General features: G+C 42.9%; 1 protein-coding gene across 3 annotated transcripts in view; it reads left to right on the forward strand.

The window, feature by feature from the left end:
- The first annotated feature begins 7,075 nt into the window (after positions 1-7,075).
- PCTP (phosphatidylcholine transfer protein) overlaps positions 7,076-12,098 on the forward strand; it is a 25,182-nt gene continuing 20,159 nt past the window's right edge. For all 3 annotated transcript variants that reach the window (XR_012789824.1, XR_012789825.1, XM_075579889.1), the window contains exon 1: positions 7,076-7,262. Coding sequence is in view for 1 of the 3 variants with exons in the window: in XM_075579889.1 (XP_075436004.1) it covers positions 7,134-7,262 (129 nt within the window). In the remaining 2 variants the exon portion in view is untranslated. The remainder of the gene's footprint in view (positions 7,263-12,098) is intronic.

Below are 12,098 nucleotides of genomic sequence, written 5' to 3' on the forward strand. Positions count from 1 at the left end.
ATTGTAAAATGCTACGTACAGCTGTGGGCGCTATATAAATAAAGAGAGACATACATATTTAAGGAGTTACACCTGGGTAATTAATGCCTTTTTTTCCGCCAAAATTTGACAAATTTTTTTTTTACAAAATCTGTTTTTAAATTTATTATATAAACGCGGTGAGACTTGGGAGGCGTTTGATTTCCTCGGGCTGATCCCTTTTGTTTGATGTCACGGTGTATTCAACAAGAACAGAGTGGGCTACTGATTGATGAACACTCCCACATTTAAAGGCCACTGAGAAATCCCCTTTCTGATTAATTTGCCACACGCAAAAAAAATGAAAGCAGGAAAAATATTTGCTATTAGCATGGTTATATTTTTTTTTAAATGAAGCCTATTAGATTGTTTTTTTTTTTATTTTTCTGTTTTGTTTTTACTAAAGATTGTTTTCTGACCGGCTTTGCCTGATGGCACCTTTTAATTGGAAAAAGTTCAATATTATTCACGTGGGCAAAAATGGTATTAAGAAATCTCCAAACAATTATAACAGAAGCCGTTTTTTATTTAAACCGGCAAAAAAAAAAAAAAAAAAAAAAAAAAACAAATACAGGAAAAATGAAACGTGCAGAGCATCACTTATTTTGTATTTTACAATCCAGTAATACAACTGTATTTCTCCCGCCAAGAACACAGCTGCGCTCATATTTTTTTTGTAGGAAAACGGACTTATTTAAAGAAAACACCCCTTTTTTTCTTCATAAATATGATATAAAATGAGATCAAAGAGGCTAACATTTTTATATGAATCTGGCAAAGTAGCACTACTTTTTGAAGTCTCTTGACATCACAAAATAATCAGTGATGGTGTCGCTCAGTGAGTAAAGTCACTGGCTCTGGTAACAATGAGACAGAATGTCGGCTCCTTGTGACCTAGGGCAAGTCGCTTTATCTCCCTGTGTCTCAGGCACCAAAACATAGATTGTAAGCTCCACGGGGCAGGGACCTGCGCCTGCAATAATTCTATGTACAGCGGTACACAATCATCATTTTTTTATATACGGATGGCGCCTATAAAGAGTGCTGGCGGGGACACACTGCTCCCCTGCCAACGGCTGCTCCGGCACACGCGACCCCTTGACCGCTCCTCCGTAGCAGTGACGTGACCGCTCCGTCGCTGACGACGGGAAACTGAAGAGGAGGCGTCACACCTCCCCTCCCCCCCACCTCCCATCAGTCCTCCGTCAGATCAGATCGCGCCCAGACGCGATTTCCCCTAAGAAAACAAACATTGTTTTTTTGTCTTGGGGCGGGGGAGGGCGGGGTGACGTAGCTACTGCGTCAAGGGAAGCGCAGGGTGTCAGATCCCACGCCGTGCTGTAGTAGCTACGTCACGGGGGGGGGGGCGCTGAAAGGGTTAATTCACCTCTCCTCGTTCTGTTTTTCCTGTCTCGATATTCTGACCGCTGTTCCCCTCTTTTTCCTCTCGCTCACCCTTTTATTGACTTGCAAACTCCTCTCAGCAGGAAGGCAGCTCCCGTTCCTGCTTCCTTTTCAGTGACATTCGGCGCCTCTGCCGCGCAGCCAGTAGTGGGTGGTGGGGGGGGGGGGGGAGATCTCGCTCCTGAGAATATTTTCAGTGTGACAAAGGAAAGAATTTCGAGTCTACGTACGAAGATAATATTGATCACTTGTTTGGGGGGCGCGTCAACGTTTTGGTGATTAAAAAGAGGCACAAACCGTCATACAATGTCCGTGGTGGGTGTGAAGGTCGTTGTGAAGGTCGTTTGGTGACTTCATGAGTGAGGCAGCTCGTTGTTTGCACTCAACTGCGGCGCATTGCGTCATGTTGTATACCTGATGAATAAATTAAACCGGCCATGTGTTTTTTAAATTTTTTTAAATTTAGAATTAGTGTTAGTAAATGTCAAATACCAGTGTGATATTTAGAATAGAAGAAAGGACAGGGTTTCTTGAGCTCGCTGGGATTTTGGTTGTTTGTGATATTTAGAATAACCAAAACTTTGGAAATAAATAATACTGTGAACATTTTGGTAACTTACATACAGGCATACGCCGGATTAAGGACACTCACTTTAAGTACACTCGCGAGTAAGGACATATCGCCCAATAGGCAAACAGCAGCTCGCGCATGCGCCTGTCAGTACGTCCTGAACAGCAATACCGGCTCCCTACCTGTACCGAAGCTGTGCGCAAGCGGGGAGACTATAGAGCCTGTTACAAATGTGTTATTTACATCAGTTATGCACGTATGTGACGATTGCAGTACAATACATGCATCGATAAGTGGGGAAACGGTAGTGCTTCACTTTAAGTACATTTTCGCTTTACATACATGCTCCGGTCCCATTGCGTACGTTAATGCGGGGTATGCCTGTAACTAAACATCTGTGCTGTGTCAGATACATTTACTGTAGCAACATCATTCTGCGTCAACAATATATACAGACTTTTTAGGGTTGAGGCCAAGCAGAAAATGGCAGACAATTTGAAATGTTCTCCTTTTTTGGGCGCATTTATTTTTTAGCACATATTAACAATGGCTTTTCTTAGTGGTTGGGTAGCTGTCGTTGTTTGGATGCGTTCAGGGAGGTCCTAGACCCTGAAGAGGATAAAGCCTCTCGCCCTAGAACGTTTGGTCACGGCTAATTGGAAAATCATTTGCATATAATTTGCACTAATTTCCGCTAATATTAATAAAATCCTCCTAATGTAACGTTAATGTAAGTTAACGTTACTTTCTTTCATGAGTAACGTTTCAACATTAAATGATGGAGGCTTTAGGACTAGGAGTGCTTATAGATTGTAGGCTTTGCAATAGTGCTTAATGTCAGTAAGTAGCTGCAAAAGCTAATAAGATATTATCATATTTAAAGCGGGGTATGAATGGAAGGGAAGACATCATCATTCTGCCATCAAAAAAAACATGATGAAACTAAACAAATGTGCTGAGCAACGAAATGAATAAAGGGGATGGATAATCTGATTTACGAGGAAAGGATTTTAGATTTGTTTACATTAGAAAAGAGGCATTTGAGAGGGGATATGATTACTATTTACAAATATATTGAAGGCCAATACAAGAAACTTTCAAGGGAATTTTTCATCCCAAGGGCAGTACAAAGGACTCGGGGACATCCCTTTAGGTTGGAGGAAAGGAGATTTCACCAGCAACAAAGGAAAGAGTTCTTTACAGTAAGGGCAGTTACAATGTGGGATTCATTACCCATGGAGACTGTGATGGCAGATACAATAGATATGTTCAAGAAAAGGTTAGCCGTCTTTCCCCCCCCCCTATAAAGTAAAGGTATACAGTACAGGGATATACCTAATAAGTAAACAGAAAAAAAATATGTTCATTTAGGTAGAAATCTGCCATTACTAGAGTCAGGAAATAATGATCCCCCCCCCCCTTATTGTATAACTTTTCACTTTGATTTTTTGGTCTTCCTCTGGATCCATATAAATACAAGTATAGGATGAGTAAATTAAAACATAGGTTGAACTCAGTGGACATATATCTTTTTTTTCAACCTCATCTCTCATGTATTTCTGACCTGTTCGATTTACTTAGGTTTATTTCATATTTAAAGTTAATTGGGCATTCAAATTATTATTTTATCCTTTCCCTTTACCAGACCATAAATACCTTATACCACATTGTATGTATCATTTGGATCGTACGCTCTCACAAGCGGGACCATAATGACCTTTTATGTCAGTTTGCATTTTGGGGGGGAGGGGTTGTTTGGTACGCCATTCTGTTCGGGTCATTTTTGGCATTCTGCTCCCATTTTACTGCGCTGTGGAATATATCGGCACTTTAGAAACAAATTATAGCATTAATAATGTATTCTTCTGTTTTTATTTTATTTTACGTGTGTTAGAATGTACTGAACTCTTTATACAGCAAATAAACATATCACTTGTGAACGCATTCACATGTATTAGACAGGTCTGCAGCCCTGCCTTTCCCCATTATCTCTTCGCATACAGTGCTTCCACTGCAGCCAGGGATTCTGGGTAATGACATACAAATGAGAACACAGCGTCTCCTTTTGCTTCAAATCCATTTTAACATGGAACCACTATAAAGGTATGTCTGCCGCATTACACAGCTTTTCAGCACAGCCTGGGTTAAAGAAGTGCAGAGCCAGTAACCCTACTCAGGGACAACAATGTCAACCTTTTGGGTCTCTTCAGTGTGAGGCTGGTTATACTGGCTCTGCAATGTGACACTGGGATAGGTTTCAACCGCACATTAAATAAGTTGTTAATAAAACCTTAACGGTTCACAAAAAATATATAATATAAAAGTCTGCTATATTATTGCCAAAGTACGTTCTGCCTTTTCCTTTTTTAACTCCCTTTTCCATCACTGAGCTGCAGATAGCGGCTCTTATCTCCAAGTCTTGATTAAAGACCCATTTCCTTAAGGAAGCGTTTCAGAATCCTCCCTAACTATTACATAACCTGCACTGTCATAACAAAGACACTTCCTCTGCTTGGCTGAGTGCTGGCCTGACTTAACCCTGTGTGAGCTCCAGGAAGGTAGCCACTACATCACAAGGCCGGGCCCTCCGGAGGGGCGGGGGAGGGGCACGTAACGCCGGCGAGTTATATTAATGTAGATCCACGGTTATAGCTGATCCGCCGACATACAGAGTGACTTGGGAGGGCTTTCATTTCCTCTTTTGTGTGATGTCACTGTGTGATGTCACTGCGTGATGTCACTGCGTGATCTTGTACAACCAGATGTCCACCCTCCTCATCTGCCCTTTTCTTCATTGGTTCTCTGATAAAGACAAGGTGGGATATGTTGGGGGGAAAAAAAAACAACAAAAAAACTTTATTGACAAACACTGCCCCCATTCAAATGCCCCAAAGAAATCCATCTGGCTGACAGTGGCCCAGATTCACTCCATTTGAATAGTTATGGTGTGCTAAAACTTAGAGCTCCTTAGTCAATCTTGGTCTATGGGTTATTGGGCCTTTCAAACGCACTGTCACGTTTCAAACAAAGACAGGGGCGCGTGATGCATTAACCACCTGAGTGCCACCAGCCTTTCAAATCTCCTCGACCACGTGATTGCTTGGGGGTAAAGGTGATTACCGGTAAATGTACTGGTTTTAAAGTGTCCCCTCCCTCCCCCGTCAACGGATGACGTTGCCATGTGACGAATTGATTTGGGTGGGGGTGCGGTACATTCAAAATCCGTAACATACATACATTACTATAATGTAAGAATGTATAAATCCAGGGGGGGGAGGGGGTTGCAGCACCCCACAGCACCCCTACTTCCATCCTCCACTGATGTGAGAGATTTTGTTTAATGCCGGACCCTTCACCGGTAGGTTTGCCGGCATCCAGGGGACCTATGGAGCCCAAAGTATCGCGTCTCTGTGTTGTTCCTGGAGAAATGTAGATTCGTTGCGGGTTATGAAGATACCTTATAAGTGCCCAGCGTTAGAGTTCTTCATAGATAAAATGCGGGGCTTTTGAAACCCATGCGATTAAACCACTTGTCGGATCCAAGCTTATCAACTACTTGTGTTTATCTGATTGGTTAAAGATGGAACCAATCCATACTCCGTGAAACAAAGTGACGGAGCTAAGCTTATCATGTTGATGACTGGCAAAGGGGTCTATCAGCTACATATAACTGATAAAACTGATAAAACACTCCAATGTCCTTAGTTCACTTGTGTTCTAGGATGGATGCAACCTAAGGCTGAGGCGCACGGAGGCTGAGGGAAAGCGGGTGCTTTCCCTGGCCTTAGACCGTGCGCCGTCCAGGGGCGTGTCGGGGGGGAGAGGGGGGGCTGTGACGTCACGGAGATGGTTCGCCCTCATTGGGTGAACCGCTCACGTGACCGGCCCTGCGCTCCGGCGAGCTCAGAAACTTAATATTTGTTAAAACACACGCTTCCGCAAGCGTGAGCCCTGCTACAGCTGCTCTCATTGCGGCTGCAGGGGCTCACTGCCGAGCAGCAGCGCGCCTCAGCATGCCCGAGGCCTTACACCTCTCTCACTGACTGCCCCACACCTCTGGAATGCCCTTCCCTTCAATATCCGACTACCACCCACTCTATCCACCTTTAGGGCCTATCTTAAAACACGCATCCTTAACAAAGCATATGGGTAGCTCCGTGGCTGATAATATACACCTCGTATGCACTGACCTTCGCCCCTTGCAGACTAACTGACCTGCACACCATCCTACTGTCCCTGTAAGTTCTCCCCATCTACCACATAGATTGTAAGCTCTTTGGGGCAGGGACTCCTTTTCCTATTTTATGTCTGGAGCGCTTATTCCCACTATGTGTTATATTATTATGTCACGTGTATTACTGCTGTAAAGCGCTATGTACCTGTATGGCGTTATATAAATAAAGCCATACATACATACATGGATAGTCCATTTTTTAAGTCTCATTGTCAATCATTGCAGACGCACTCGTTTCCAACCGGAGAAACGCCATAAACCGAACAACAGTTTCTGTCGCTGCAGCCAAATAGCATATCCAGATATTTCAGGATAATTCAACGTCGCAAGCAAAAGTGCCATCCCAACCGCACCCCACTTTTTTATGGTTGCCGCCTTTTACCTTTAACCTTTCTACGTTTAATTATGTATTTTTGGTTTTCGGCCGGATTAAAAATGACGGGCGTGGAGGCTTAACAGTTGCCACTGATGTTTATTAACTCCTTCCGTGCCAGGCGAGGTTTTTTTTTCTGCCACTGAAAGGGGTTAAGGGAATATTATATGATTTCCAACCAGATATCTAAATACAATTAAATACCATATTACTTTTAAAGTGCTAGGAGTCCCTGGAGTTTTCTCAAACATGCTGTTTAACCCTTAAATACAGATGGCATGGGGTCAGTTTATTCCTAAAAGGGACTATACATTGAATGCCTTTAATGCAGTCAGTCCTTATACAGTTTGTATATGTTTACATAATCCCACTGCACCAGATTCCTTTTCCCTGGCACTAAACCCGGAAGTAAATGCGCGCTCTGATTGGCTGTGGTGAATATTCGGAGCGCGCTGATTGGCTAAGGCGCGGTTCGGAACGTGACGTTTCGCTGCCTGCTCTGTACTTTGGCCGCCGGTGGGTTCCCGGTGATCATGGAGCGCGGATTTTCAGACCGTCAGTTTCAGGAGGCTTGGAGAGAGCTGGACGAACCGGTGCTGCCGGGACCATGGCAGCTATTCACGGAGTCCATGGGCATCCAGATATACCGTCTATACGATGAGGTATAGTAGTATGACAGGGGCAAGTCACCTGGTGTTATAGCAAAGTGACCAGTTCTCTCATAAATTAATAATAATTACATTAATTAGTAATTCAATAATTAAAGTATAACTTCATTATATTAAATACTACTTATGCAGAAACACGCATTGATGGGTACAGATTTGCATAAATAAATGGCATCAATCCTAAAAAATATGCTTATTTATTTGAACTTAATCATTAAAAAACATGTATTATTTGAATCATATTTTAATAAATATTCGGGACTTTTTCCTTGGCGAAGTTGGTTTGCTGCAAAAACCCAGGAGGATGTATCCCTCATATATAAGAATACATATATTAAATTCAAGGCACAAAGTATGAATTTAAATGTGGAAAAAGTCACACAAATGCAAATAAGTAGACTAAAAAATGCATATATTATCCCATAGATGTATATAAGAAGGATGCCTCTGGAGAAATAAATGATGATAATTGGGGCTGGTGTGTGTATCAACTGAATAAATAGATGATCTGTGATGTGAAAAGTGAACTAGTGCTAGATATAAAAGATACAATACACTGTGACAATATTAAAACAATAGATAAGGGAAAAAAGAATAGTGGCGCCAGCCGTATTAAAGACGAATGGTATATTTCAGTCCCACATAAAAGATGGCGTCCTGCTGCCAGAGTATCTTAGAGGTGATTCACCAACCTCTATAATTAACAATCATGAAAGAAAAGGATTCCCCAGCGCATGGTTCCACTTTAACTCCAGGACACATGAAATTATAAAGGGGAAAAAAACACACAATCAGGAGTAATTAAAATACAATAAAACCTTTGGTTAAGCTCGATAGGAAATACACTTACATAAATCAGTATTTCTTCAATAAGGATAGGGGAGACTTCCTGATGATACCTCAAAATTGGAGAAAATAACAAATATAGTGTAACACCGTTTTATTAAGAAATACTTAAAAAAAAGAGATTGAAAACGCACAAACAGCCAGCAGTTTATGGCATTGAGAAGGATGCATTTTCAAAGCGTCAGGGGAGTTCGTCTCGAAGTCATAAAAAATAGAAAAAACATATCGTAGTGCAAAAATGTTTAAACAGTGAAAAAAGTGCAATTTCTTCCAAAATGACTACTCACATTTTAAGTAGTCAATTTAGACAGTCATCCAACTTACGGGGTGGATGCGCCCTATGTGTGAACAGCAGCCACCAATCACAACCTCCAAGGGAGAAACAAGAGACCATATAGTGTAGAGGTAATACAATTATATTGTCAAAACATGATTCAAGGCTTACACGTCATACGGTCGATGTGGGCACTCATATGTAGCAGTTGGCGGATAGCCCAGCGGCTCGCGATTCCTCTGGGTATCTGGTCACCTCTGCTCTCTCTGGAGACACTCGTATTCACACCGGAGCTTTCGTCCCTTCACTTCCGGCACGCCGAGAGCCTCCCAGACTCCCGCTGCGTCACTTCCGGTGCGCCTAGGACTTCCGGATCGGATGGTAACAGTGAATTGCTATCCGCCAACTGCTACATATGAGTGCCCACATCGACCGTATGACGTGTAAGCCTTGAATCATGTTTTGACAATATAATTGTATTACCTCTACACTATATGGTCTCTCTCTTGTTTCTCCCTTGGAGGTTGTGATTGGTGGCTGCTGTTCACACATAGGGCGCATCCACCCCTTAAGTTGGATGACTGTCTAAATTGACTACTTAAAATGTGAGTAGTCATTTTGGAAGAAATTTCACTTTTTTCACTGTTTAAACATTTTTGCACTATGATATGTTTTTTCTATTTTTTATGACTTCGAGACGAACTCCCCTGACGCTTTGAAAATTATCCATGAGAAGACAAGTGAAACAGTCTTTTTTCAAGGGTTGTAGTTTATTTTGAGTTTTTTTTTCACCTTATATATGCACTTTAAATAGGCACGTGCACCATCACTGTTTTTGCACTGTCACTGATTGTATTTATCACATTACCACTGTCACAATAGTGATCATTATTATTATTATCATATTTTGGGTTTGTTTTGAGCGCTATTGTTATTGTTTTCCACGCACTTTGTTTGTTTCTAAACAATTAGCAGCTCCAATCCTACTAACATGGAGGAAGCAAATATAGAAAACAGTTTTTCCAATATTTTCTCTAGGAGACTGTTGAGGACTGCTGACTTCAACACTATACTAAATTTAGATGATACCCATATTATAGGGGAAGAAAATATTCTAGATATCGAATTTGAAAAATTGGAAAAACTGTTGGTTAGAGACACTAAAAAATTCTGGGATCTGACATTTACAGAACAATATCTCCTTAATGGCAGAATCCCGAGAGGATTAAGGTTATATAAAGATCCGTCCTTTTGATTTAGAGGACGAATCTTTTTTAGAAGAATGGTATCACATCCTAGAAAAAAGTTCCCATGATCTAGTGGATCTTATAGTTAAACAACAAAAAAAACATTTGGTTGAAATTGATGCCGAAGTAGAGAAAATTGAAGAGAAAATTGGTACGTTAGCTGAAACAGCTTTGTTTAAGGAAAAAGACAAAAAATTACAATTAAAATTAGATAAAATTGAAAAAGATCTTATCCTTAACAAGGTAAATAAATATAAAAGAGACAAGAGACAATGAGCAGCTCCGCTGTCTGGAGGCTTGAAGCGGAGGTACCCCCATCTTCGCGTGCGCGCGCAGTCGTGGGTGGGACACATCGGCTGCAAATCAGCTGTCGAGTCCAGCATTGTGTTCTCCATATTTCCTGAGCGCTGCGAGCAGCGTATCCAGAGACCTACTGCACTGGGTCCCACCAGAATGACAGAATTAACTTCAGAGCCTCTTATCCATTTACTTCTGAAGGCAGCTAAACGTTCTGTATTTTCACGGTGATGCTCTGCAGAATAAATGATGCTGGTCCCAGAATTCCTTAGGTCAGTGTGTTGTTCGCAAGTTGAGTTGTTATTTCATTGACGAAGACACATTAAACTTATACTGCTGATTCAACACTGCTACTTATCTGACATAAAATGGATTATCCCTCCTTAATAGGCCTGTCTTTAATTGGGATTAACAGCTCTGCTCTTGCAAGACTTCTGTATCTGTGAGATAGATAGATAGAATTAAAAATTCATTGCACAGCATAGCTAAATATCTCTTTTTGGGACAAAAGAGAGAGACTTATTTTTCCCCTATGGACACCATATGCAGAGGGTTCTCTTTATGAACAAAACCAGACGTGTGGAAACTATATCCATGTTATACAATCTCCAAAATACCAGAGAAGGTATCACTGGAGTGGTTCATTAAAATAATAACAAGCTTGGCTACTTTTATCCATTCACATCTGTCATGCATATACTGTACATGTATGTTGTCTCCCCACTGCTGGGTGAAGGTCTCCCCAATGATCTCCCAGGTACTGCGGTTACAGCCTCTCTTCTCCACATTGCTCCAACACATTCTCTGATTTCATCCTCCCATCTTACTTTTGGGTGTTTTTTTGGCTTTTAATCTCTCTAGGAACCCAGTTGAGTACCATCTCTGTCCAACGATGGTAATTTGTTCTTGCGATGTGTGTGTGTGTGTGTGTGTGTGTGTGTGTGTACATACATACATACATACATACATACACACCGTATTGGCCAGAATATAGTGTTGTTTTTTTCCTACCTAGCCTGTTGGTGGCCCTTGAGGACTGGAATTGGCCATCCCTGGTTTAAAGCATCTTCCCCATAGAGCGGGCGTGTTGCACTACAGCGTGGCCTTAGAGAGCACCTTCCTTAGGCTAAGGCCCCGGTCACGGCGCTGTAATGCGCACCCGCGCTTTTGGCTGCGCGTTCCGGCGATTCCCCGGTCTGCAGCTCACTGCAGGAGCAGAGACCGGGGGGGGGGCATGGCGGAGGAGTGACGGGGGCGCGACCATGACGTCACCCGGCAGGTTCGCCCTCATTGGCTGAACCGCCGGGGGGGTGTGCCTAGCCGCTCGACGCGAGTTCCTGCTCTCAATTCTATTGAGAGCAGGAGTAGCTCTCGCGCGAGCGCTGCGGCCCCCCCCTCGCAGCGGGCCCGGCGCCATTGCGGGGAGGGCTCTCGTGAGCGCAGCGTCCGCCACAGCGGATGCTGTAGCAGGCAGCGGGGGCAAGGCCTTAGTCTCGCCTCTCCAGTGTTCAATCTCATTGGCGGAGGGCATGTCCATCTCCAGTCACATCTTCCGATACTCCTTGCAGCACAGCAAGCTGGGAATTGTAGTTTCCTATTGCAGCCAAGGGGCAGTGTAGGTTTGTCAGCTGCCTGCACCTACAAGGGGCTTACAGAGTGGACTGGGACATCTCCAATTAGTGCTGCGTACAACCCACACTGGAGAAGAAAAAGTCCATTCAGGACTTTTCTACAGGCCGAAGGAGACCCCCGTTTTTTTATATACTGAGCTAAAATCAGACATTACCATATTTGCAGTTTTCTACTGATATATTTTGTGCTTAATTGAAATTCTGAGTTGTTTTTTTACACACCAATACAAATGAATAACATTGACATTTTCTCTAAGCAATCATCGCAGTGTATATGATTTATAGGTACACTGTATACAGGTATACCCCGCTATACGGACCTTCACTTTACGGACCCTCGCGAGTACGGAGTCCCCTGTGTCCGTACGCTCGCTTCGCGAGTACGGACACTTATTCAGCCCCACAGACCGCCGTTGTAGTGTGACGCGCTGATTCCCCTCGCCCAATTGGAAAACGGCAGCTCGCGCATGCGCCTCTGAGTAGGGCACCGGCATGTCCTGAACAGCAATACCAGCTCCCTACCTCTACCGAAATG

Source organism: Ascaphus truei, chromosome 22 (assembly GCF_040206685.1).
Source record: "Ascaphus truei isolate aAscTru1 chromosome 22, aAscTru1.hap1, whole genome shotgun sequence".
Classification (NCBI taxonomy): domain Eukaryota; kingdom Metazoa; phylum Chordata; class Amphibia; order Anura; family Ascaphidae; genus Ascaphus; species Ascaphus truei.